The 27,236-nt window shown below is 44.2% G+C and overlaps 3 protein-coding genes and 1 long non-coding RNA gene across 6 annotated transcripts in view; 3 read left to right on the forward strand and 1 right to left on the reverse strand.

Annotated features, from left to right (window-relative positions):
* The first annotated feature begins 775 nt into the window (after positions 1–775).
* On the forward strand, positions 776–10,432 carry grhl3 (grainyhead-like transcription factor 3). 2 transcript variants are annotated; one of them, XM_061844789.1, is made up of 15 exons: positions 776–1,236; positions 2,259–2,436; positions 2,548–2,615; positions 2,997–3,264; positions 3,347–3,586; positions 4,063–4,174; positions 4,255–4,349; positions 4,963–5,121; positions 5,646–5,721; positions 5,993–6,114; positions 6,707–6,732; positions 7,851–7,936; positions 8,019–8,104; positions 8,193–8,257; positions 9,549–10,432. In XM_061844789.1, exons 1-15 carry the CDS (start codon positions 1,220–1,222, stop codon positions 9,664–9,666), a joined length of 1,716 nt encoding a protein of 571 aa, XP_061700773.1. In that variant the 5' UTR covers positions 776–1,219; the 3' UTR covers positions 9,667–10,432. The 2 variants fall into 2 exon arrangements, with proteins under 2 accessions (XP_061700773.1, XP_061700772.1); XM_061844788.1 differs by lacking the exon at positions 776–1,236 and having other exon boundaries at positions 1,898–2,436.
* A 1,464-nt stretch (positions 10,433–11,896) lies between these two features.
* Positions 11,897–17,677, forward strand: LOC133513801 (uncharacterized). The gene is made up of 3 exons (XR_009798612.1): positions 11,897–12,058; positions 16,371–16,420; positions 17,616–17,677. It is a non-coding gene; the product is annotated as an uncharacterized LOC133513801 (long non-coding RNA).
* Positions 17,678–17,709: 32 nt separating this feature from the next.
* cldn23l (claudin 23-like) lies at positions 17,710–18,691 on the forward strand. The gene has a single exon (XM_061844599.1). The coding sequence runs from the start codon at positions 17,710–17,712 to the stop codon at positions 18,457–18,459; it is 750 nt and encodes a 249-aa protein (XP_061700583.1). The 3' UTR covers positions 18,460–18,691.
* A 2,370-nt stretch (positions 18,692–21,061) lies between these two features.
* cnksr1 (connector enhancer of kinase suppressor of Ras 1) overlaps positions 21,062–27,236 on the reverse strand; it is a 34,839-nt gene continuing 28,664 nt past the window's right edge. For both annotated transcript variants that reach the window (XM_061843390.1, XM_061843391.1), the window contains 4 exons: positions 26,900–26,961; positions 26,742–26,829; positions 26,491–26,672; positions 21,062–25,583 (listed from right to left, as the gene is read on the reverse strand). In XM_061843390.1, coding sequence (XP_061699374.1) covers positions 25,125–25,583; positions 26,491–26,672; positions 26,742–26,829; positions 26,900–26,961 — 791 coding nt within the window. In that variant the 3' untranslated portion in view covers positions 21,062–25,124. The remainder of the gene's footprint in view (positions 25,584–26,490; positions 26,673–26,741; positions 26,830–26,899; positions 26,962–27,236) is intronic.

Here is a 27,236-nt window from a genome sequence, read left to right on the forward strand (position 1 = left end):
ACAAAATTCAAAAATGGTGCATTATGTACATTTTATACGTTTTGCATTTTAACTATATTTCTAAATAATACTTTTTGCACATTTGTTAATTAATAAATTAATTAAAATGTATAAACCAATAGTTTCTCTACATTATTACTGTAAGTGGCTGCATCACTGTGCATTTAAAGACTCAATTAGGTATTATTATTTATTTATCCATGTGTTTCTTTCGCGATATTATTCCTGCACGGTTTTCAAATCCATACAACAATTCTAACGTAAAGCCCGGTGCATGGATACAAATGTAAAAAAAAAATATTGAAATCACTTGAAAGCTCTTTGTACAGAGGAAACCATTAAATATTATTAATTAATGCAGCACCATGAAGTGTATAAAATTGTGCTTTCTTTCAATTCAAACGTGAAGGTACACGTGAAAAATGATTTATTGTTATTTATATGGAAAATGGATCCTGCAACACAGTCAAGGATATATTGAAAATACTTTAAAATACACACGTATGCAAGAGACCAGTACGTTTTTCTGCAACACGGCAACATTCACAAATCAATTCAAAAATCATTAAATAAAGCAGAACATTTTTTTTCTCATTTTGTTTTGGATCAACGGTTAAAAAAATGTATAAAACTGCATTTTCTAAATTAAATAACATTGGCTGCACAGTTGCAATGCAATATATATGACAAGAAATGCTGATTTTAAAAAAAAAGAGGATTTATGAAACTTTTTCTATAGTGTAGAATTGCACTGGTTATGAAATAAAATGCACCAAAACCGGTGAATGAAACTGGAAATGGATTAACATTTTAAAGCCAAAGTTGCAGCCCCCCCCCGCAATCTCGCTCTTTTATGTGGCGCCGTCGAGGACATTCGGAACTCCTTGCCGCGGATTGTCTTGCAAAGCGCCGAGCGCGCACATGCAAACGCAGAGGCGGTTTCTCTCTTTCTCGCGCTCTCTTTCTGGGCCGGTTGAAGCCGCGGGGCGGGGCCGCCCGGGATCCTACACCTGTCCTATCAGACACCTGTTCGAGGCGTGTCAGCCAATGCGAGGGGAGCGGGGGAAGTCGGACGCTCGCATAAATGAAACCCGGGGGCCGCGTCGGGAGGCAATCAGAACACTCGAGCCGCCGACGTGTCACTCGGGACTCCCGTCACCCGTAAAGACAATCGCAAATCATTTAAAGGGACCTATTCCAGCTCAATTGGACTGGAGACATGACCAAAGAGACTGAGTAAGTTCTGCACCTGTATTTTCTTTAGTTTTTATCCGCCGTGGTTCAAAGGATGGTGGGTAGTACGTTTTGGATTCCGTGGCCCCCTCCCCTTCCTGTATCTGCAACGAGACCCCCATGTGAAAGATGCTCGATTTAAAAGAGCGGCGCTTTTGCCGGGAAAACCGATATGGATATTATGGGATTGTTGGGTCTGAGCTTGTCTCACTAACCTAGAGGCCACAGAGCACAAAAGAAGAACGGGAAATGAGAATCTCCTCTCGAGGTGTTGGATGGAGACACCGGGCAACGGCTGCATGTGATGCATTGAATTACATAATGGGGGAAACCCTAGAAGCCCCCTCTCTACCGCAGCCTCCCACCCTAACTGTCCGTGGAGGTGTTCGCGCCGGGTTAATGGCGGTTTTGAGGTTTGCGAGTTAAAGACAGGTGCACCTCCTGGAAGCGCGACCGACCTCTGACGCGATGCCGACAAGCCGTGCAGTATTCCACGCGCGTCCGAGTCCTTCACGGCGGTAAACGTTGTTGGTCTTTTCCTGCTGTCGACACGCTTGATGAGCTGTTTATCCAGGGTAAACCTTCAAGGGGGGTGGGGGTGGGGGGCTTCATTAAGTCGGCGGCCGCCGGGATATTTATCTGACGTCGCACTCGGCCTCTTCAAACAAATCCAATCCTCTAAATCCCGAGATTCGGTTTGGCCGCGGTTGAAAACCGCAAGCATCTCTTTAAAGAGCTCCACAAATAAAGACTGTTTGTACAGGATTGAAGAATGGGCTTTGTTTTGCTTTCACTGGAAAACCGCAAAGTACAAGATGTGTGGGTATTTTGTCGACGGGGTGGGAAGGGGGGTTGTCAGTGGGTGGTCCTGTGGCTTTTGAGACACTTGCGCTGGAGGATGTTACTCAGCGCCGCGGTTTTGCAATCGAAACCTTTCACAGCTCAGGGCCGAGAATGTGCGTCGCCCCGAGTCTCAGGTACTGCTCTAGTGCCCACTCTGTCAAACTTTGTGTCCTTATCCTCAGGACTCTGGGAGTGGTCTTTCAGAGCGAGAACTTCAACTACAACTGCTACAACCCAAATTACACCATGGACCCCTGGTCGTACCTGGACAGCCCCATGCCTGAAGAGAACTTGGCCAAACCCAGACTCCACCCAGGGGACGACCTGGCAGCCATAACGATGCTTTACGAACAGTGCAAGGTAAAAAAATAAAATGAAATAAAAATCATTGCGACTCAAGACAAATACTATTATTTCAAGCTTTTAAACATGAGCTTAATATTCAAGATTCTTGTCATTTCATTCCTCCAGAGCCAGAAGGAGCAAAAGGTTGCCGCCTCCTGCGGGCGGAACAGTAGCCTCTGCAAACCAACAGAGAGGTAAAAAGCTCATTAAATGAAATGAGGAAAATGGGATGAAGCGGGGAAAGAGGTGAAACATGGTCCCGAATCAAATCTATTATCAACTTCTGCCTCGCTGAAGGAGTTGCACAACACTTGGGCAGACAATAGCTGTCCCTCTTTGTGTCCCAAATGAGTACCTTACCCTGGTGTCTGCGGTGTTCCCCTGCAACATGTCAAACATCCCACAGAGAAACTCAAACAAGGGCTGGATTAAGATGCAAACAGTACAAATAGTGACTCGCAGCTCGTTGCGGTTAGCTGTGCGTCTTCAGAGATGCGAGACAGATGAAGTGCTAGTTTGCGTGCAACTCGTTGTAGTCCTGATCCAACCAAACTGCGGTTTCTCTTCACCCGCAGGACTCCAGCCAATGACCTGGGCTCACTGGAAACATCCGCCAGCGTCATGAAGATCCTCTCTGAGAGCGTTCCCGCCACCTACTCCCTGGAGGTCTTGGGATCCAAGCAGAACCCCTCGTTGCCCGTCTCCCTGCCCCCCAACGCTGACACCTACGCCACTCTGACCAGCGTGGCGGCGGACAGCGACAAGCAGGAGCTCAACATCATCTTCGACTCTCTGCTCCAAAAGTGGCCCGAGAGCAGCGCTTTCCCCGACCCAGGCTCAGTGGTACAGCCCGTGATCTCCCAAAGAGCTTTTTACCTGGAATTTTTACTCTCTAACATGTTTATTTGTTTTGTGCGATCCTTAGACTCTTACCTACAAAAATCCCTTCCCCGAGGACCACGCCAGTCCGGTCTACTCGGACTCCTACACCGGCTCTCCGCCTGAGACTTACAGGAGCGAGTTCCAATTTTCCCTCGGCGCTCCCTCGGCTTCCCCTTATAAATCCAGCGAGTTACCCATGGTCTACCTGAATAAGGGCCAGTTCTACCCCATCACCCTGCAGGGAGTGGACAGCAGTGCCTGCATGACTGCTACCAAAGTTAAGGTAAGAAGACAAAGTCCTGGTTTCAAGTAGTTGGGCATCTTTTCAGTTTTCATAAATGGACGACAGTTCCAAAGTGGCAACCCTTCCCAAATGAGCGTCACTCCTTAGGAACCGGCTCCTTGGTGACTAATTCTATGCTCACGCGCGGCCAGGACATCCTGTGACATTTATAGTTAATGCCACTCCATGAATCTTGAGATGACGTGTGCGCAAAAGCAACACCAACAAAACGCGAGGGAAGGTGTGGTGGGGTTTTTTTTTTTTTTTTTTTAAACACAAGGCGACAATCTCTTCTTTGTCAAGCCTGTACAAGGAAAAGAATATACACAATCTAGCGAGGGATCGTGGTAAATAAGTGATGACAATAGGGGAAAAAAAAAAAGGAAGGATTTGGAATGATAAATGATTTCCCATTCACCAGAAACTGAATTCTCCTCTCACGTGTCTTTCTTTGTACTCTTTGCTCCCTACACCAGACCGTGGTGATGGCCGTGTTCGAGAACGACAAGACCCCAGAGATGCAGCTCCGCTTTTGGAACCACTGGCACGCGCGCCAGCCCACTGTCAAGCAGAGGGTCATCGACATCGGTAGGCTGACGCCGCAAATCCTCATGCGAAGTCGAGCTCCGCTGAAACCTCACCTCGCTTATTTCATGCCGTTTTATCAGCGGACTACAAAGAAGTGTTTACCGGCATTAGCAACATTGAAGAGGTGGCCTTCAACGCGCTCTCCTTTATTTGGAACCCCAACGAAGAAGCCAAGGTAAAAAAAAAAAAAAAAATTAAATGCACACAAGAATTGAAATCCGCGGCGACAAGTGAAAGATTTAGAGGGGAAAAATGAAGCGAGTAGGAGTGGCTGAGGAGGGAGGGTGAGAATCCAAGAAATGTGTTTTGGCCCTGAGGCTCCGTCATCGCCGCAAAATGCTAATTCTCATTTCTCTATGGCCCGAAGGTGCACGGGGTGGGGCCGCGGGTGGAAAAAACGAATCGAGAAGCCGAGACGGGGACACAAAGTTTAAGTTGTATTCTCGAGCTCTAAAAGTACCAAGGATACCGATAAAAGTGTTGATTAACACCAGCAAAAAATGCGAGCGTAACCTCAGTTGACTCCGACTTGTAATCTCGACTCCTAACTCCTACCTTGGGAGGGAAGAATGCAAATGAAAGTAAAAGAGATTAAACAAACAAATACATCAACTGACCAACCAAAAGTATCTGATACACTCCGACCTCTTGCATTGTTATCATTGGCCACAAGGCCTCGAACCCGTCATCACGTCCTCCATGCTCTGGTGAGAGCAAGACGCCATGAGACAAAAATAATAATAATAATCCTGCAAAAACACCAACATTATCTTTTCGTCGTCTCGCAGGTGTTTGTCGGCATCAATTCGCTGAGCACCGACTTCTCGTCGCAAAAAGGGGTGAAGGGCCTGCCTCTCAACCTGCAGATCGACACGTATGACTTCAGCTCTGGGAACAATCAGCTCATACACAGAGCCGCCTGCCAAATCAAGATTTTCTGCGATAAGGTATGCTGCGCATTGAATAGTGGTGAATAGAAATATCTTGTGCTTATGATTATGAATACCCCAACTTTGGAGGGTTTTTTTTTTGCATCATCCACAATCGTTGATGCATTTTCAGCCATTGATAGAATGAGACAAATACACAAACGCAAAAGGAGAACAAATGCCAACACCAGTAAACCTGATTCCAGTTCCTGACGTCACTTACTAGAAGGCACATTTCCAACACCAAATATTACAATACTTCTATTCATTACAATTATAAGAGGTTAGCAGTTCTTTTTTTACATTATTTTTTGTTTAGGTTTTGATACAATTCAGTGCTATTTTCCTGATTTAAAAAAAAATGGTGTTTTTGAAGGAAGCGAGAACGTATTAATGCCATTTCAATTCATTTCCATAGAGAAAACTGATTTGATATAGAAATAAATTGCAAGGGGGGGAAAAACTTGTACATCAAGGTACTATGGGCTGTGCACTGTCGTTAGTTTTTGTTGCATTATTTTTGTTATTTGTCGCATCCTCAGGGGGCTGAGAGGAAGATGCGCGATGAGGAGAGGAAGAGGACCAAGAGGAGGGGCAAGACGACCAATGACGCTAACGGTGAGCGTTGCAAAAGCCTGATTGAAACACTACTCCCTGTGCTCATGTGGGTTTTAGGTTCCGTGGGTGTGAATATGAGCGCAAATGGTTGTCTCTCTTTGTATGTGCCTTGTGATTGGTTGATGATCAGTCCAGGGCGCACCCCACCTTTCAGCCGCAGTCAACTGGGATCGGCTCCGGCTCACCCCTGATGAGGAAAATCAGTCCAGGACAAGGATGGATTTTTTTTCTTCACCATACAAATGATCATTTGTTTTTTTTATTGTTGCAGCCAAGTCCTTAGTGAGCAGCTCTATGGGGAGCGACTGCACGTTCTTCCAGACTTTGGATGACCACATCACCCAGCCAGTCCTCTTCATCCCAGAGGCACATCTGTCCAGTTTACAGCGCATGGTAGGCCTTCCTTCCTTATCCCATCTTATGAATGAATGAAAAAATGAATGAAGGCTCTTCAGCGAGTGAGTCATATTCCCGGCCTGTCACTCATCCCTGAAGGCAACAGCTCAGGAATGGAGGGGGAAAGTGTGGGAAAGTATGCGCTGGGAAAAGTCCGTGTGGGAAAAGGGAGGGGATAGCGCAAGTGAGGTGAGCTAATTGGAGCCGAAACTGAGCGCAAACCGATGGGGGCCTCCGAGCTTGGCAGAGCAGCACCTCGCAAGACCCGTGCGCCACCCTCTTCTCATTTCTCACACACAACGGCGCTGTTCAGACAAGCAGCCGTTCCCACACTGTGTACTTTATGCATTATATAAGGTAGCGGGTGTAGGACTTGTGACACGTTGGCAGTTTTCCACTGAGGTTAACGCAGCAGTCGCATCATCTTCAGCCAAATCAGTGCGTGGTCTCTAGTCTTTGTTTCTTTACTGAGCGAAAAACAGTCTTGAAGTGACAACATTCTTTTGTGAGCACATTAGAAAAGAAGGAGGTGGGCATGGAGCAATGTCTTTATCAGCAGTCTGATCAGATCTTTGTCCTACTTCTGCAGGCCACGCCTATAGATGACAACGAAAGGTAAGCGTGGAAAACAACTCTTCCCTAAATGTTGCAATTTACAGTCAGAAATGTATCGGTGTAACCTCGTCGAGCGGCGTAACTCCTCAACGTCTCGACAAATAGCCGCAAAGCACCATTCGTCGTCATTTCCGATCAGAAATCCAGTGTGAAGCCATTCCCAAAGTTTTTAATCCGCACACCCGCTCCACCATCCCGGCAGGGTTTCAAAAGCTCATTCTGAAACGCATCCATCAAAAGCAGCCATCCCCAAACACGTTGAACTGATAGACTTGGCACACCCAGTCAAAGCCTGTTACGGTTACAGCAAATTACAACCAGAACTGTGTTCAGTCTGTATGTAGTCGCAGCTGTTCCATAACTTTTTGATCCACCCACTTCAATTTAGCCACAAAGCCCGTTTTGTAGCAATTTCCAATTAGAAAGTGATCCGTTCCAAGAAACCAAACGAGTTATGCAACCCCTTCAATACTCAGACATATTTGGTGTAACCCCTTGAAGGCCTTTTCTTGTCATCTAACAGTCTCAAGGAGCTGTGCCCAATGTTTTTAAGACCCGGCCCATTCATAGCTGTTTCCAATCAGAAATCTTACCAACATTTCCCAAACTTTTTAAGCGGTGTTTCTACCCCACTTCAATTTTCAAACACACTTGGTCCAGTTCCTCAAAACTCATTTGGAGTTATTTCTTCGAGAACTCTTATCAGTTTAAAGCAATTATCAGTGTATCAATTGTGAATCAGAATGTCGAAAGAAGCGATTCCCAGACAGATAACGCGGCACACCTCGTTCAATATTTCCTGTAAAGTTGGCACACCCCGATCAAATCCTTTCATAGCACTTTTCCAATCAGAGATTTTTCAGCCTTAGCGAGGAACCGCAAAACAGTTTAAGAAGTTACAGGGTTGGCGCACCCCCGCAAACACAATGTTTAGCCGATAAATGTTTAATCTAAGCAAACGTGACGAAAAATTCAGCAATGTGATTTAAAAGGAAACACCTGATCGATGACAGGCAGCTAGATTTTTGGGTAATCTTTGTTTATTTGTCTGTCTGTGCACACCCAATATGGGAATCACTGGTATAACATGTTTTTGTTTTGGTTTTTTTTTGGTCCAGAACTTCTCTGAAAAGGTTGTACTCAGACCGAGAGCAGAACAGCTCTCCACCCAGCAAACAAGTCCGCAGAGACGATTCCCAGAAAGGTAAAACCACAAACTTTGTTGTTTTGCTGCTCATCGAGCCATCTGAGAGACTCGACGCCTGACATTTTTCCCCTTCCAAAAGTTCTGCTGTACGTGAGGAGAGCAGCCGAGGAGGTTTTCGACGCGCTCATGCTCAACACGCCGACGGTGTCCGGCCTACGAGAAGCCGTGAGTATCTCCCGATAGACCAAAAAAAAAAGGATTGGCTTTTGTCAAGACACTGACGCAAACTCATCCTCACTTCTTCCGTCTTCAGATTTCAGACAAGTACGGCATGCAAGAAGACACCATTGGGAAAATCTACAAGAAATGCAAACGAGGGTGAGCAACCTTTTGTTTTGTTTTGTTTTGTTTTTTTCCCTTGACTTAAAGGACTCTGCGATGAGTTCCTTTGCGGAATCTGAAGCGGACAGACCGGCTCAGTCGGTTGCTCGGTTTGGCTTGGCCTAAAGGAATGTGTTAATCGCAACTCCCCCCTTCAGGAAAAAAAGAAAACCATATGACTAAGGAAGGATATAAATATTACAAAAGTCCTAACGATGAGTCACACTGATTATTGTCTTTCCATTATCCTGCGAAGGAGGCGGTTTTCCATTGTTGAAATTCTCTCTCGGCTGTCACGCACGCCGTTAAAAAGAATATCGCGCCGCGGAGGGACTGCAAAGTTACGTAAATTTCAAATTTGAGAAAAGACAGACAGTCTCCCTCTGTTTTGCTCGCCGCTTGTCACCGTGGGGGCCAGAAGCCGAGCCGACAGGTTGAGTTGCATTCTCCCGGCAATTCCCCTCCCACCTCGTCTTCAATCAGCCCTGAGCATGCAGGTGCTGCGCGTGAGCGCGCCGCTAATTCACTCATTATAGCCTTTGAAGGCCTCACAGGTGACGGTTGAGACGGGGCTTGGAGGGTGGAGAGCTGTGATTTACAAGCCCAATACCGATGCCGGAGATAGAATGAGAGCATTTTTACAGACTAGGAGCCCAACAAGCACGATTGCCTGACCCGCTTTCTTAGGACCGGTTTGTACTGAATGCAACCTAAGCCACCCGTAAACCTGGAGTGAAAGACTGCTTGAATCCAAGGCAATTAAACTACTTTCAGCTTGTTGAAAACAAAAAAAAAAAAATACCAATTGGCTTGCATTAAAGTAAATCTAGAACGCAAGAGAATTGATTCTAGACCGCTGGAAACCAAGACGCTGATGAGAAGAAAACTGAACTGGATTCCTTGTAGGTTGTTCGACACCAAAAGGTTGAGTTGCCATTAATTAAATTTAAAGAGAATGCAACTCAACTGATTCCAGACTTTCGAATGTGAAGAGGAAGATCGTGAACAAATCTTGTTCAGGTTTTTCGACTGTAAAACTGTGCTTCAAAATTGTCTCGGTTTCCTTGCCCAGAATGTTCAATGGATGGCAATCGAACTTCTTCTAGATTGAGCAAAACCTTGAATTCAACCTTGACTTCATTTTGGCTATCGACAACCTCGAAGAAGTCCACCTGCTTCTGATTTGACTTTTGTCGACCTCAAATGTCTGAGACTCATACACAGACGCGTTGCCTCGTTCTTGACTTTTGCGTGACTGACGACCGAAGTCTATCTCCTCCCCCTGCAGGATTTACGTCAACATGGACGACATCATCATCGAACACTACACCAACCAATCGGCTTTCCTCATCGAGATCTCGGAGGCGGTCGGCGGTCAGTTCCAGGTCACCCTCATCGAAGTATGACGACGCCACCGCAGCTACGTCGCTACAGCACTATGCCAAAACTACAAGAACAACAAAACAAGCCAGCCAGCTGTGGACTGACCTGCGCTGACCCTTTCAATTTCAGACGTAAATATTTCCATTATGTAAATAATGCTCTATCGCCCCCCCCAATCCCCTTTTTGTCTAAGCAATTATCTTATACTTGTACATATGTTTGTATATAGATTTTGATATGACAGTGTTTTCTAAACGACCATTTTTGCAATTCAGTGTATTTCAGAAAAATGTGGCGCTCGGTAACACGATTTTCAAAAGGGTGCCCCGGCGTATAGCGTTAGCAGCTCGCTACGGTCGTTCTTTTTCGACCTACCCGTCTCCGAAGGGGCGTTGTTATTTTTCTTTGAATACGTCACACAAAAAGGCCTACCGATAACGTTTCGTACCGCCGCCTTCTCGCAGGCTTCCATGTAGCGTCGGCGCTAACGAGTTCCCAAGCAAACGTCACACATTTCCCTCCGTCAAACCACACGCAGAGTTAGTATTGGTCATCATTTAGCCCCGAAACTGTGGACATTTCCTGTTTGGCTGTTGTGTGCGTGTGTGTAAGTGTGTGTTTTTGCATGTGTGTGTGAGAGATTTTAGTGCTTCCTCGTATGTTACGCATCATTTCAAAGCGAACATGTATGTACCCCGTAATGTTTCATCATGCATACGCAAATGGCTAATGGATTATGATGATGATGATGAATTAGTCTTTTTTTTTTATAAGAAAATAAAGAAGTGTATGAGACACCTGTGTGTTTTGCTGTTGTTTGTTACATTTCAAATTGTTAACGTTGGGTATTGAAGTGGCAAAAGTAGACACAATCTTTTTTCATTAGACATATAGATCATTTCCATCCATCCATTATCTACCGCTTTTCCGGGTCAGGTCGCGGGTGAAGTAGCTTTGGACTTCCCTTTCCCCAGCCACTTCTTCCGGAGGGATCCCGAGGCGTTCCCAAGCCAGCCGAGAGACACGGTCTCTCCGGCGTGTCCTGGGTCGTCCCCGGGGTCTCTTTCCGGTGGGACATACCCGGAACACCTCACCAGGGAGGCGTCCGGGAGGCATCCCAATCAGATGCCCCAGCCACCTCATCTGGCGCCTCTCAATGCGGAGGAGCAGCGGCTCGACACCGAGCCCCTCCCGGATTACCGAGCTTCTCAGCCTCTCTCTAAGGGAGTGCCCGGACACCCTGCGGAGGAAACTCATTTCGGCTGCTTGTATCCAGATAATTTCCGTCCATCCATCCATTTTCTTCACCGCTTATCCCCACAAGGGTCGCGGGGAGTGCTGGAACCTATCGCAGCTGTCAACGGGCAGGAGGCGGGGTACACCCTGAACCAGTTGCCACCCAATAAGCCGCACTCACAATCACACCTAGGGGCAATTTAGAGTGTCCAACTAAGGTTGCGTGTTTTCGGGATGTGGGAGGAAACCGGAGTGCCCGGACAAAACCCACACAGGCACGGGGAGAACACGCAAACTCCACACCGGCGGGTCCGGGATTGAACCCGGGTCCTCAGAAGTCTGAAGCCAACGCTTTCCAGTGCCGCCACATCCAAAACGGTTCCAAATAACGTTAAAGAAGGCACTGGATGGGGAATATCTCGCTTCTCTGAATCTGTTGCATCATGGGTGTGATAGTTCCTGTCACTGCTTTTCCACTTTTTCCACCTCGCTTAATGTAAAAAAAAAAAAAAAAAAAAAAAAAATTAACCTCAGACTTTGGTTTCATAGGGTTCTGTCTGGGTCAGTTTTACCACCTGACATTTGGATTTTGGCCTGTTTTACTGCCGCTTCTCCAATATCCCCCCCCACCTCCCTGAAGACTTCTTTCATTCTCTCTCTCTCTCTCTTTCTCTCAAATGGGGGTTTCAGTCAGCCGTGAGACATAAATAATGTCGACTTTACGATACCCCGAGATCTCAATCAATTACTTAAAATAGATTTTCCTCCCTCTCTTTCCGCCGGGTGTCGAAAAGCAAACCTTTGTTGACAAAAGTAAGGAGCGCAGATGTTTCCAGATGTAGGGACTAAAAGTAAAAGAAATACTCAAGTACTTGTACTTTGCAGCGCTATAGTGGGCAAAGGAGAGAGAAAAGTGGCTTGTTGTTCTTTCCCTATCTGGTTACACTGGCACAGGAAGGCAGACGGCTCGATGCGACGCAGAAACGCGCGCGCTGAGCAGAAGGTGAGACAGAGAAGCAGACGGGCGGGAGGAAAGAAGGGAGGAAGGGAGGAGAGGAGAGGAAAGGACGCGAGGATAGACGCAAACACGAGCTCGGAGGGGAGGCAGACGCGGATGAATAACGACGAGACGCTTGCGGCATCCGCGCCGCGTTTGCTCTCCTGATTTCTGACCAAACGGTAAGTGATTGTCGCGTCTGCGTTGTGGATGGGAGAGATGGAAAGAGAGAACGAGAGAAAGGAGAGATCCCATTCCCAGCACGTGTGAGGAGGAGTGCGTGTGTTTGGGTTAAAAATAGCACATAATGTGTTCATTTCCATTCATCACAAGCCTCTCTAATGTTGCACTATTCGGCGTACACCATCTTTTTTTTTTTTTTTTCCCCCTCCATCCGCTGCATCAGTACCACTCTGTTAAGCGTGTGCGGCTGTTTGATTCCCCGCCGGTGCAGATGATGTTCGAGAAGCGGTCCTCGCGTTATTTTTGGCTTTCACTTGTGTTTGTTTTACTGCAGTTACATTGTATTTTTAATTCTCTGCACCAGGTAACATTCTATTTTACATAAATACCGTGAACAAAATCCGTTATTATTTTTATCTGTCTCTCAATTCTACATTTTTAACATAAGTTACATTTAATATTTATTCATGTGACGGCACGGTGCCGCAGATGTAGAGCGTTGGCCTCACATTTCTGAGGACCGGAGTTTGAATCCCAGCCCGACTGTGTGAAGTTTCCATGTTCGCCCTGTGCCTGCGTGGGTTTTCTCTGGGTACTCCGATTTCCTCCCACATCCCAAAACCATGCGTGCTAGGTTGATACAAGACTCTAAATTGCCCGTAGGTCTGAATGTGAGCGTGAATTGTTGTTTGTTTGTGTGTGCCCTGCGATTAGTTTCTTAGTTTACCACTTCAAGGTGTACCCTCCCAGCCTCCTGCCAAAAAATAGCTGGGATAGGCTCCGGCAACCCTTGTGAGGATAAGCGGCTCAGATAATGGATGGATTTTTTTTTTTTAAATTAACGCAATGTAGTTACTGTAAATCTGATACAGGATATTTATTTATTTTATTGTAATATTTTATTTTTTAAACTTTTCTTACAAAATACCTCTAGCTGGAATAGGGTCCTGCGACTCCTGTGAGGATAAGTGGCTCAAATAATGAATGGATGTTTTTTTTTTTTTTAGTTAATGCAATGTATTTACTGTAAATCTGATACAGCATATCTATTTATTTTATTGTAATAGTTTATTTTTTTAACTTTTCTAACAAAATAACTAGCTGGGATAGGGTCCTGCGACCCCTGTGAGGATAAGCAGCTCAGATAACTGATGGATTTTTTTTAGTTAATGCAATCTATTTAACTGTAAATCTGATACAGCATATTTATTTATGTCATTGTAATATTTTATTTTTTTAACTTTTCTAACAAAATACCTCTAGCTGGGATAGGGTCCTGCAACCCCTGTGAGGATAAGCAGCTCAGATAATTGATGGGTTTTTTTTTAGTTAATGCAATCTATTTACTGTAAATCTGACACAGCATATTTTTTTATTGTAATATTTTGTTTTTTTTTTTTTACTTTTCTAACAAAAAAGCTCCATCCATTTTCTGTGCTGCTTATGCTCACTAGGGTTGGGGGATTGCTGGAGCCTATCGCAGCTATCTTTGGGCGAGAGGCAGGCTACACCCTGAGCTGGTTGTCACCCAATGACAGGGCACATAGAAACAAACAACCATTCGCACTCACCTCAACACCTATGAGCAACTTAAAGTCGGATGAATCTAATTAAAATGAATCTACTGTGCATGTTTTGGGGTCCTGGGAGGAAACCGGAGTGCCCGGAGAAAAGCCACGCATGCACAGGGAAAACATGCAAACGCTACACAGTTGTGCCAAGATTTGAACCTGGATCCTCAGAAGTGTGAGGCAGATGTGTTAACCACTTGACCATCATGCCGTCCTAAAATCACTCCTTTAGGTTTTAGAATATATATTATAGAATATTTCATCTGTACTATATAGCAACGCGTTGTTGTGTGTGTGTGTGTGTTTTTTTTAATAATACATCCACCAAACATAAAGGCAGATATACTTCATCTTGTGTGTATGAGAACCGTCACCGCGTGGCAAACGTACAATAAGTGGTGTCACATATCGCGGAAAAACCACAGCGCGTCGCTTCATGCTGAGCGGAGGTGACACTTGTGTGCATTACGTGTCGGTGACTTTTAATTCCCTCCTGCCAACTTCCCATCATGTCATCGCCCAAAAGAACATTTGCAATTACACACACAGGCGCACGCACGCACGCACACACACACACCACACACACACACACACACACACACACACACACACCCTACATAAGATACAGTTCACGTTGTCCTCACACCGCAGGTATGTGCTGATGGAAATATTCCACTCTGGGGAATATTGGATTCTGTTTGAATGTTTCCGAGGTGAGCACTCACACACACTCACACCCGTCAAACAGGGTATTTCTGCATTATTATTCTTACTATTATTATTATTATTATTGTCATTAGGAGTAGTAATGTGGGTAATAATAGTAGTAGTAGTAGTAGCAACATCTTTTTTAACATTCACATTGAGGATTTATTTTATTTGGTAATTTATCTAATTTATTTTCATGTATTGTATTTTTATTTTTTACATGTTTTGTATTTTTATTTTTCACATGTTTTATACCCATACATACATATATATATATATATATATATATTATATATATATATATATATATATATATATATATATATTACCTTATCATTATGGTCATTGCCTATGATTTTCTAGTTACATTTTCAGTCATTTTTTTTTGTTCATTTAACTCTTTGTGTTCATTTCCCTTTTAACTTGCACTTTTATATTTCTATTATTTTAGATGTTTATTTGCTCTAATTTTGATAGACTAATCCATCCATCCATCCATCCATTTACTTAGCCGCTTATCCTCACAAGGGTCGCAGGGAGCGCTGGAGCCTATCCCAGTCGTCAACAGGCAGGAGGCAGGGTACACCCTGAACTGGTCCCCAGCCAGTCGCAGGGCACATCGAGAGAAACAGCCGCACTCGCAATCACACCTTGGGACAATTTAGAATCTCCAATTAATCAATCCATACATTTTCTTTTGCCGCTTATCCTCACAAATTCGCGGGGAGTGCTGGAGCGTATCCCAGTTATCAACGGGCAGGAGACGGGGGACACCCTGAACTGGTCGCCAGCCAATCGCAGGGCATATGGAGACAAACAGACGCACTCACAATCACACCTAGGGGCAATTTAGATGTTTTTGGAAACCGGAGTACCCGAAGAAAACCCACACAGGCACGGGGAGAACATGCAAACTCCACACAGGCGGGTCCAGGCTTGAACCCAGCACTTCAGAACCCGTTCATCTATATTTTAGTCATAGAAAGCTAATAATTGATTAATAATAATTGAATAATTGATCATTGTGAGGCCAACGCTTTACCAGCTGATCCACCGTACCGCTAATCATGTTAAGTATAAGTATCTTACGCTAAATTATAAAAAAAAAGTTTAAAAGTCAATTTTCATTTTATATACTGGATGCAATTTGACCTCATCAGAGCTTATAAAGAAAGCCTGAATGCACTCCAGCCGTCTGACAATGGCACAATTAAAATAAATATTCCAATAAAGGTTTGTCGCATTATAACCTCTTAATGTTTCTCGTTTCCATATCAACAGCCCAATCGGACTTCTTCAGCATTCCTATCATCCTCATTTGTCCTGCCAGTAAGATACATAAATAAAAACCCAGTTTCTTCCTCATGTTGCTTTTTGTTACTATCGCTGTTTTACTCCTATTGTGTAAAATGAAAACAAAAATCAAAAAAATGAAAATGAACAATGACCTCACGTCACAGCTCCGCGGCGATGAGTCACGTCACGTCTCCGCTTTGTCTCACGTCCCGCGGTCGGACTCGCTCTGCATTCAGGGGCGGGCCCCGCCGTTGTTATTACTCAAGTGGACGAGGAGCATCACCAAGGTCGTTACGCCGCGTCAATTGTCGGGGAAAAGGACGTCAGCCGCAAAGCGCAAAACGTTTACGTCTCGTTATTTGAGCACTCGTCACTTCCGCGAGACTTGCATCAAACTTGCGCGGTGGCCATTATCGGTCCCTGACTAAGCCTTAATTGTTTAACCTTTAATCAAGATCTTGTGACATACAACGCAAGTGGAACACCGTAACGCCGTCCCCGAGCGCCCGCTGGTACCCGAATGCATCACGGACGTACAATCAGGCAGCACATAGAAATAAGACTAAAGAACTTTTGTGATTAAAAAAAAAAAAAAACAAACAAAACCAAACAAGAGCTGCATCTGAGCGGCAAGATGACTGTTTCCTAGCAACAGAAACTGACAGCGAAGGCGAACCTGCGCGCGTCGATTTCGGCACCTGTGTCGCGGTTTTTCATTGTACTCTCCCCCCCTCAGATTGGCATGAAGACTCATCGGCTCTTCAAGAGGAGCGGCGGCGTCCGGAGGTGATGAATAGATATAATTACGCGCTATCGACTCGGGTTCATCTCTTTTCTTTTGTCACTGACATAAATAACTGCATGTGTTACCATGGCAGCCTGTTTAAGAGTGTGTGATCACAAACATGGGCGTGCCCCAGGGGTCTTCCCTGGGGCCACTACTTTTCTCCGTTTTTATTAACGATCTGGGCAAAAATCTGTTCCGTCACGCTACAGGAAGTCCTCGGTCTACGCCTGAGATCCGTTCCCACAGTCGTGAGTTAACTCGAACGTCGCCATTTTTCACCATTAAAGTCAAAATTTACAATGACCGCTTGGATTGGCTTCGGCATTCCCGTGACCCTCGTGAGGAAAAGCGGCTCAGAAATGGATGGATGTTGGTACTTCATATATGAAAAAACTAAAATACGATAAATTAAAGTAAAACATACCTCCTCTATAGGAGGAGCGGCGTCATCCGGAGGGGATGAATAGACTTCAATTCCCAGACTTGAGTATTCTTTTTCTTTCGGCTTGTCCCGTTAGGGGTCGCCACAGCGTGTCATCTTTTTCCATCTAAAGTATAATTACGCGCTATTGGGCTATCGACTCTGGTTCATCTCTTTTCTTTTGTCACTGACATAAGTGCATGTGTTACCATGCCGGCCTGTTTGAGAGCTTGTGATCACAAAGATGGGGGTGGCCCAGGGCTCTTCATTAGGGCCACTACTTTTCTCCATTTTTATTAACAATCTGGGCTAAAATCTGTTTCGTCACACGACAGGAAGTCCTAGATCTACAACTTAGATCCATTCCCACACTCGTGACTTAACTCAAATTTTGACTTAGGTTGGATTTCACCATTGAAGTCAAAATTTACGATGACCGCTGGGATTGGCTTCGGCATTCCCGTGACCTTTGTGAGGAAAAGCGGCTCGGAAATGGATGGGTGTTGGTACTTCATATAAAAAAAAAAAAACTCAAATAGATTAAAGTAAAAAAAATAAGATGGTTCACTGACTATTCTCATTGGCTGCAGTTTCTCTTAAGACTTTGAATGGGGAATCTGTTTGTGTTTAGCGTGCTGCGTCGAGGTTATCACAGCACACTACAACCAGAACGACTGAAACTATGAAAAGAATGCTTTTTTTGTTATCTTCACGTTTGATGTACAATTCCATTTTGAAACGGTATACTGATGAAAGCTGCTTTCCTCCCGCAGCAGATGTTTCTTCAGTGTCCCGCCACATCGGATCGCTCCGGGAGAGCTCTAAGCGCCTGAAAGCCAAATCCAGACCGGTGGAGGAATCAGTGTAATGCAGACTCCGGCGACCATGGTGATGGGGATCGTCTTCGCCCCCTTGGGTCTGGTGCTGCTCTTCACCGCGGCCATCACCCCCCAGTGGAGAGAGGGCCACACGCGTCTAGACTTGGCCGGGCCTGGCTCTGTTCTCCTCAGGACTGTGGTGAAAAGCCACGGTCCCGGAGTCCGCCCGGCAACCACGGACAGTCTGCTGCTGGTCCGCTCAGATGGGTTATGGGAGAGTTGTCTGCAGTTGGAGCACTCCGAGCTAAAGCAGTGCTGGCCAGTGGCGGGTCCTTATCAGCGAGACCGCCGGGTCCGCCTGGGGCAGGGTTTGGTCCTGACGTCCTTGTTCCTGTGCGGAACCGGCATCCTCCTCTCCTGCATCGGGGTCCGCTGTTGGACGGATCTCCCGCTTCGAGGGGTGGCAGCGACCGGGGGGCTCCTGGTGGTGGTGGCTGGGGTGCTCAGCATGACTGCGCTGGTGGTGTACACCCACAACCTGCACAGGCTGGGGACAGAGAACCTCCAGAAAAACCTGAACAGTGCCAGGTTCCCTCAGCTCAGCTTGCGCCCAGCTGGCTCGCTCTACTTTGGATGGTTGGGTTCGTGCTTACAGGTACTGGGAGGGGGCGCCCTCGTGTTCAGCTTCAAGAGACCGCGATGCAGAACCTGCCCCGAGTTCGCGGCCTGTCCCGCGTGTCGGCCGTGCTCGGAGATTCGCAACAAGCCCGACTCTGACATGTATGAAGTCAGCTGTTAAGATGGGACCATGACTTTCAAATTCATCTGCAACAGTGATCCAGTGCCGGGGGTTCTCAAACTTTTTGGGTCCAAGGACCACACTTTCTAGATCAGACAAAAATATGGCTTGGCTAAATGAAGTTTCTCCCCTCAGTGTGTGGCACGACGATGCCACTATGTAGTGCCCAAGCAATCTTTTTATATGGAAATGACTTTAGCTACAAAAATAGCAAATTGGTGAGAGTTAATTACTCCCCACCCCACCCCCCAAAAAATTCTGACAAAATCAAGAACACTGAAGTGTGAATGTTCACTGTAAATTTTTTAAAAATCTGTTTAAATGTCAATTTCTTTATTTGAGATTACGACAAATTCAAAGTTCAACAAAAGCAAATATTTTAACTGAATTTAAAAATACAGACATTTATTTTATTCTCGTAATTTTTGCCATTTATTCCGGAAAGGATGTCAATATTTCGTCTAAAATTAAAAAAATTTTTGTCTAAAAATAAATAAATAAATAATAGGACTGGGACTATCTTTTTGAAAAAATACTTTCGATCTATGTGGAATGGCACAATCATATCAGCGCTTTTAATTCACCCAAACTTTAACGTATTTGGTTTAATATTTGCTTAACGGGCACAGTGCATATGCACTTCTTTTTGTTTTTAAACATGAGTCACAACCTATTCCAAATTTAACTTGCGGACCACAAGCGACTGCTCGTAGAACCCCGCAGGTCCCTGGACACCAGTTTAAGAACCCTTGATCCTGCGTATCACGCAAAGACTTTTTGCTCCGTTGCCTCGCCAAACTGCTGCCGAGTGTGACAATAATCACCTTCTTCAGATGGTCACTGCAGATATGACGGATGTATGACTGATGTGTGACTGATGTATTCTGATGCTGCCTCTGACAGTCTTGCTTTGTACTGTTCGACTTCAAAAAACTTCACTAACATACACTAGTGCAGTTGTAGTCACAATTATAGTCAATATTGGTATGAAAAACCCTTCTAGGTAACGAATACCCGTGTAAAACCAGCAAATGAAAAGTACAGCGTGTGCCTTCTTGAGCCTCATGACCACGAATTCTTAACCTTGAATCGCTGTTTGTCTTTACCGCTGTATATTGATGAAACCTCGATATTGAATGTCATCTTATTTTACTGGTTGTTGTTTAAGGCTGGATTTACTGGACAGTGTTGGAACAACCCCCTCACCCCATAAAAAGAAAAGAAAGAAGTTTATAACTGCGTATTGCCACATGATGGCACCAAAGGACTACTTTTCTATTAGACAGGGCTTTGGCTTGAGCACAAAAACAAGCAACATTGAACAAGTGTAACATTTACAATTGTTGGCCCCTTTAAAAAAAGATAAATCATATTTGGGCACAGTGTAAATCCAGCCTTGGAGTCACATGAATCTTTTTGTGTCCATTTGTTTTACAGGGGAAAAAGGTGCAGTTTTCTGAAAGTTCTGTCCACAATGAACTGCTTGTGTAGAAAACAAAATGTGCATTTTTGTTGTTGTTGATGAGGCAAGTATTTGCCACATCAGACGTACAGTATATAAAATGTATTTGAAAAAAAAAAAATAATTGCGTGATTGTATGTGTTTGCACTTGTGTATTAAATAAAAGGCATTTCAATTATCACTGTGTCACTAATCATGATCAGAATTCTTGTGAATAATACATTTGCGGCGGCAGTTCTGAGGACCCGGATTTGATCCCGGGCCCGGCTGTGTGGAGTTTGCATGTTTTCCCCGTGCCTGCGTGGGTTTTCTCCGGGCACTCCGGTTTCCTCCCACATCCCAAAAACATGCGACATCAACTGGACACTCTAAATTGCGCCTAGGTGTGAACGTGAGTGTGCCTGTTTGTCTCCATGTGCCCTGCCATTGGCTGGCGACCAGTTAGGAGTGTACCCCGCCTCCTGTCTGTTGACAGCGTGAATAGTCTCCAGCACTCCTCGCGACCCTCGTGAGAATAAGCGGCAAAGAAAATGGATGGATGAATGGATGGAAGATGGCTGCCTTGGCTACGCTGCGTTGATAAAGAGACAGCACGACTACTTACTTAACAGGGTTAATTAGCTGAATGAGCCATCCATCCTTCCACCCATTTTCTTAGCCGCTTATCCTCACGAGGGTGGCAGGGAGCGCCGGAGCCAATCCCAGCTGTCAATGCACAGGAGGCGGGGTACACCCTGAACTGGTTGAATTAATGTTGCATGATTTTGGGATGTGGGAGGAAACCGGAGTGCCCGGAGAAAACCCACACAGGCACGGGGAGAACATGCAGACTCCACACAGGCAGGTCCGGGATTGAACCCAGGACCTCAGAACTGTGAGGCCAACGCTTTCCAGCTGAGCCACCGTACTGCCCTGAATGAGCCAATTCAATTAAATTTAATTAACCAACTAATGTTACACCTAAATTGTAATTCATCTTTAAACTTATAACGAGTGACAAAAAAAATTGGAAATCACATATTTGTGCACAACAGGTGACGTGTTATAGCTTGAATGGATAGTTTTACATTTGATTTACAATAGAAAATTGTTTGCAACAGCGCAGCATTATAATGTTTCTAATGTTTTGATGCTATTTCGTTACATGAAAAGGGAGGAAAAAGAGGGGGGAATGATCATCTTCCTCACGTTTTATTCTGCTTTTAAAGGCATTACCCTCACCAATAACGATAGTGTTGCTAGGTTACGTCACATGGCATAAGCAGGGTAAAAAAGAAAAAAGGAAAGAATGCTTATCATTAGAAATGATACAAATCATACATTCAGAATAGGTTGACAAATGTGGGTGAAGCTGAATCATGTGGCCGATCATGACGCTCTTTTTTTCTTTTTTTTATTTATTATCAAATGACTCACCCAGTTAAAATGAGCCAGTCAAAGGTTTTTAAACGCGTCACTACTTCACAAGCAATACATAACCATGATGGATAATTCATAAACAAATGTTCATCGCGATACATTTGAATAAGGTACTAAGTTCATTTCAGTACAGCCGTTCAATTAAAAAGTGAAATTTGTGTATTAAGGAGATTTGCTTAACACAGTAAAATACTTTCCAGAAGGCCAATCCTATTCAACTACTGTATTAAATAAATCATTTTTTATGCTTTCTTATGCAATAATTGAATTTTTCGAGATGGTGAATTGTGTTGTTTTTTTTTTTAAGAAATAATTTGCTTTGTGTGTAAGTTATTATCCAACTATATTCTGATTTCCCAAAATCCACCTGTACAATATATGGGAAAAATAAAATGAAATGAAAATAAAACTACATTGGCAGTGATTTATGTGTACATGTGTGCAAATATTTCCAAATGTCAATTCACGAGCACACACGGCACATAACTTTAAAACGATATTTACAAATCACATTTTAAAAAAGCTTGTACTATGTTACATACTATATACTATGTTACAATTCATGACATGGAATTAAATACATGTTATACTGACGATTGGCAACTTGTTCAATCTGTAAACATACTGCAACAAGTTAAGGTCTAAAATAAAAATGTATATTTCACAGGCGCATGTAAATAAAGCACTGTTTCGTCGCTATTCACGCAGCGATCTTGCAAAATTTGCCGAAACATTGGCGTACTTTCTTGGAAATCACAAATTGCTGTTTATTTCTTGCAAGAAATGGCAAAAATGCACTTTACAGGCTCTTCTAGTGTCCCATTTGAGCTGTCGCATAACCACAAAAAAGTCACAATTACAGTAATGGCGTGACTTGGGAATTAGTTCCATGACGATGTTCAGAACCCCAAAACAAATCATCTTCCCGCATTGAAATGAATAGAAAGGTCATTAATCCGTTCCAGTACTGCGCAAAAATATTTTGGGAAATGTTTGTAATAATTTTTTCAATAGGAAAAGTAGTGTAATTTATAACACTATACACTATAACTCAGTTGTTTTGAAGCGCTTCACGATTACACACATTTTTGTGTATGTATGTGTCATTTTGTTATTCTGTATAAAGCTTTCTTTTTTTAACAGCGTATTAATGCGTATTGTGTTCTGTATCCTGTTTCGCTCAGGTAAAACCCACATCGTTTTCGGCATCCTGATTGGATAAAGGACTGTAGACCATTGGCAACCACCGGCGGCCCCCCGCGTCATTTCGGCCCACCTGCACAACACGTCGTGGCTGCAGTTTTCACACGTAATTCGAAAATGGCACGTCTGTTTATAAGAAAAAAAATAGAGTGCCAACTTCGACCCATACCTTTTTTTTTGCACCAAGAATACTACAGTAGAGCCGTGTCAACTGGCCAAAGGAAATGTAAAATACGCCTGAGTCGCTATTATTATTATTATTATTATTTCTTGTGTGCCCAACCGCACAGATTGATCATAAAAATTAAATTTGTTATCTCTAAAAAATGGGATATTTTTGTTTTTATAGGAAAACGCTTGTAGGGTTCTCAGTCCAGGATAGAACGGAAGAAACTGAATGGAGGGACATTTATAAATTTATCTTTCAAATAAATGTTTTGGCCTCAAACAGGTTTTGAGCTTTTGTTTCATTCAGGACTTCGGAAGTGTACTTTTTTTTTTAATCTACAAAGGTTTGACATTTGAGGGTGTTTATAAGAGAGAAATGTGAGGAAATGTTAATGCCTGTCTGACAAAAGTTGATAAGTGTGTGGTTAAGGGTTTAAAAAGCTTAAGACCTCCATCCATCCATTTTCTTTTGCCGCTTATCCTCACAACAGTCGCAAGGAGTGCTGGAGCCTATGCCAGCTATCAACAGACAGAAGGCGGGGTACATCCTGAACTGGTTGCCAGCCAATCGCAGGGCACAACGAGACAGACAAGAGTCACACTCACAATCACACCTACGGGAAATTTGAAGTGTCCAATTAATGTTGCATGTTTTTGGGATGTGGGAGGAAACCAGAGTGCCCGGAGAAAAACCACGCAGGCACAGGGGAGAACATGCAAACTCCACACAGGGAGGGCTGGGATTGAACCCGGCTCCTCGGAACTGTGAGGCCAACGCTTTAACAGCTGAGCCACCGTGCCGCCACCTCAAGAAATAAATATTGAAAAAAAAAAAAAATACTGTAAATGGCAAAACCACTAAATGAGAAAAAAAAAACAGTAAAAAAAAAAAAAAAAAACGGACTGTAAATTAAATTATCTGGCAAGCTTGCGCTCGTCTCGAAAAACTCATCACTCAAAAATGGAGGCACCACAGTACTTGGAACGAGGACGTTCAAAACAAACCTCGGTTAAAGAGCCACGCACTGCTTACTAAACCAGGAGACACGACATGATCATCTGATCACGTTGCATAATTTCCATCACAATCCCAAACCCAGCCAAGGTGGGCTATTGGAGAGAAGGTGAGGTGCGAGTGTAATGGAAAATATGATAGCGGTCATCGTATCATCTTTGTCAGTTGTGTCACTTTGCCCTAAAATCCACAGTTGGCTTGATTAGATTTTGATAGCGTAAAAGCCCGAGTTAAGAAAAGGAGACCCTGAACTGGTCCCCAGCCACTAGCGGGGCACAGACAACCATTGGCACTCACATTCAGACCTACGGGCAATTTAGAGTCTTCAACCATCAACCGATTATGCATGTTTTTGGGATGTGGGAGGAAACCGGAGTTCCTGGAGAAAATCCATGCAGGAAGGCGGAGTATAAGCAAACCCTGCACAGGCGGGGCTTGGATTTGAACCCCGGGCCTCTGAACTCTGAGGCAGATATGCTAACCAACTGCGCTCTGTGTGGCCATCAAAATTATTATTATATACAATTACTGTGCCGTGAAGACTGATTTTTACTCAGTCAAGTTCTCTGTACTTCTTTACTTGAAGTACTTGAGTCACAATTTAAAAATTTCTCCAGGCATCCACGGCAATCACGGCTTGCCACGTCTGTTTATATTCCATGGGAGGCATTGTCGGTAAATTAAACATTCCATTACATTTTAGTAGCGTTATCATTGAAGTTCATTAGATACCAATTAATATATACTGTATACTTCCCATCCCACTACAGCACTGGTGTCAAACTCAAGCCCCCGGGGCCAGACTCGGCCTGCCAGATGACTTTATGTGCCTCACAAAGCTAAATCACGTGTATGAACTTCCGAGATTTTTGTCCAAATCTGTACTAAAATTTAAAATTACGATGAGGCGGTAAAAGATTTTTATGGTTTCACAGTCATAACGACCCGATGAGGGAAACTGGAACTCCAACGTGGCCTGCGACAAAAACGGGTTTGACACCCCTGCACTACAGAACGGTGCCGCGTTGTGTTGTGGACTATTACTTAACGCAGCACATTTAACTCCAGGCGACTCGATGTTTGTGTTTTTACAAATTCTTGTCCCATCCCGACCTCATTTTTGCACTCCCATATCGTTTCGGGCGACGGGGCTGCCGTGGCCGCCAGGATCATAGTGTAAACGTCGTCTTCTGGTTCAGAAACCTCTGGTTTGACTTCGTCCCTGTGATTCTGAGTCATGTGTCCACCAACACAGATGAATGCTGGCTTTTGAGGACAGTTTAAAAAAAAAAAAAAAAAAAAAAAAAAGGCTGTGAAGTAAACCTTTGTGGTGAGTTTTAAAACTGAACGGCGTCCTTCCGTTTGTCTCTGTAGTGACACACACAACAGGAGCTGCGTTTAAATGTAGAAATAAGTTTCGTCCGTCTCTCCGCTCTCCCTCATCTGGCTCAGCTCTTTGTTGATGGATTCCTGCAGAGAGCCGAGCGAGAGTTCCAAGCCGCCGCAGCCGGTCTCATCCGCCGGAGAGCCCTGAGGGAGCTCCAGGAGAACATCCGAGGGCTCGGCGTCCACCAGCTGCTCGCCCTCGCTGAGGTTCAGTCTAAATGCACCTTCTGTCTCCGCAGCGCTTGTTTCCACGGCGACAGTTTCCAAGGCAACCCCATCGGCAGGCGTGTCTGGCGCCGCGACGTCGGCGGCGGCGTTGGCGTCTCCGACTTTGGAGGCCCTGAGAGAGGCCAGTTTTTCGATTTCCTGAACCAGTTCTTCGTTCTGCTCCTTCCACTGGCGGTACATTGATGCCGTCACTGTGGAACCTTCTAGAATTTTGTTGATCTGCTGTAATTCAGCTTCTTTGGCCTGGAGAACAATGAAGGGATTTACATCTGCAGTATCTACCGTTTGTGTTCTCCTATACTTCTATCTCTGGAAAGGGAGAGCCCAAAGTCATTTTTAGCCAACTATTCACCAACTATTTGATTATGAAAATATTTGTTAGTTGCAGCCCGAATATATTACAGTTAGATAGATATGGATAGATGAAGCTGTAGAAATACAGTAGCTATAGCAAAATGGGAAAGCGTGCTGAGGTCTGACGAGTCCACATTTCAAATTCATTTGGGAAATCATGGACGTCGTGTCCTCTTTGTCGAAAAGGAAGAGGACCATCGGGATTCTTGTCAGTGTAAATTTCACAACATATGCTGCCATCCAAGGAAATTATTTTTTAGGGAAATCCCTGCTTATTGCAACAAGACAATGCCGACCCACATTAGTGGACATGTTACAACAACGTGGCTTTCTAGAAAATGAGTACTAGACTGGCCCCACAGGCATTCAGACCTGTGTCCCTTTGAAAATATATGGTACATTGCGAAGCTCCAAATACAGCAACAGAGACACCAGACTGTTGAACAATTAAAGTTGCAGATGAAGCAAGAATGGAAAAGAGTTGCACCTACAACCATTCGAGTCTTCCTTTCTCAAACGCTTACTCAGTACTGTTAAAATGAAAGTCGCTGTAATACACTGGTAAACATGCCCCTGTCCCAGGTTTTGGGGGATGTGTTGCGGGCATCAAATTCAAAATGAGTGAATAGTTGGAAGGAAAAAAATGTTTAGCAGTTTGAACTTTTAAAATTTTGTCTTTGTTGTGTATTCAATTTAATATGGGTTGAAAAAAACTTTTTCCTTTTACTGTACTCAATGCTTAAATGAACTTGGAAGGCGAAACCACTGGTTTGATACCCCCATCGCCGACACTCACCTTCAGGGTGCTCTGTAGGGCGCGGAGCGTGTGCACTTTCTCGTTGATGACGGGGTTCTTGTTGCGCCGGATGAAAGACCTCCTGAAGTGATCGTGCGTGAACGGTTGCTCGTGGCCCATCAGCGACACGCCTCCTTCCTTGATGTTGTTCAACATCTTGCCCATTTCGTCTTCTGGGGCAGCTGAAACAGCCATATGTGAAGTTTTATTGAACCGTAGGGAGCAGAAGTGATTTAGAGGCATAATCATACCTTTGCTGCCCCCTGTTGAAGAACTTGGCAATGGCATCTTAATGTTGGTCTTGCGCTTCGGGCGAGGCAACGTGCTGGAATGCACTTTCTGTCGCACATCATCAACACCTATTAAGACTGTTTGTAAATAATGTGTTTACTTTTGCAAGTTCACTGACCTTATTTCTCCTGCGGGGCGAAGGGGATCCCTCATTCTCCGACTCTGTCTCACTGTAACACTCTGATTTAAAACCAAAAAAAAAAAAATGTAGTCAAGTATTTTTCCCATAGGATGTAATGTCGCACTTAACTGAGTGAGATTTCATCAGGAAATTATTCAATAACACTTATGTGGGCAGAATTTGTATCTATTTTTTTTTTTGCTGGTGTGCTGATATATATATATATATATTTATGTAGAAAGCTGCCGTGGATCAATAAAGATTGAGTAAAATTGTTAAGACCACCTGCCATTAAAATGCCCTCCACCCAAAATCAAAAAGGATAAGGATATAT

The sequence above is a fragment of the Syngnathoides biaculeatus genome, chromosome 15 (genome assembly GCF_019802595.1).
Source record: "Syngnathoides biaculeatus isolate LvHL_M chromosome 15, ASM1980259v1, whole genome shotgun sequence".
NCBI classification, from domain to species: domain Eukaryota; kingdom Metazoa; phylum Chordata; class Actinopteri; order Syngnathiformes; family Syngnathidae; genus Syngnathoides; species Syngnathoides biaculeatus.

Bases quoted from the DNA above. Each gene is read 5' to 3' on its own strand.
- cldn23l (XM_061844599.1), top strand. From the start codon at position 17,710: ATGCAGACTCCGGCGACCATGGTGATGGGGATCGTCTTCGCCCCCTTG.
- grhl3 (XM_061844788.1), top strand. From the start codon at position 2,188: ATGTGCGTCGCCCCGAGTCTCAGGTACTGCTCTAGTGCCCACTCTGTC. The intron at 3,265-3,346 runs GTACAGCCCGTG...TGCGATCCTTAG, and splicing joins TCCCCGACCCAGGCTCAGTG to ACTCTTACCTACAAAAATCC. The intron at 5,122-5,645 runs GTATGCTGCGCA...TCGCATCCTCAG, and splicing joins TCAAGATTTTCTGCGATAAG to GGGGCTGAGAGGAAGATGCG.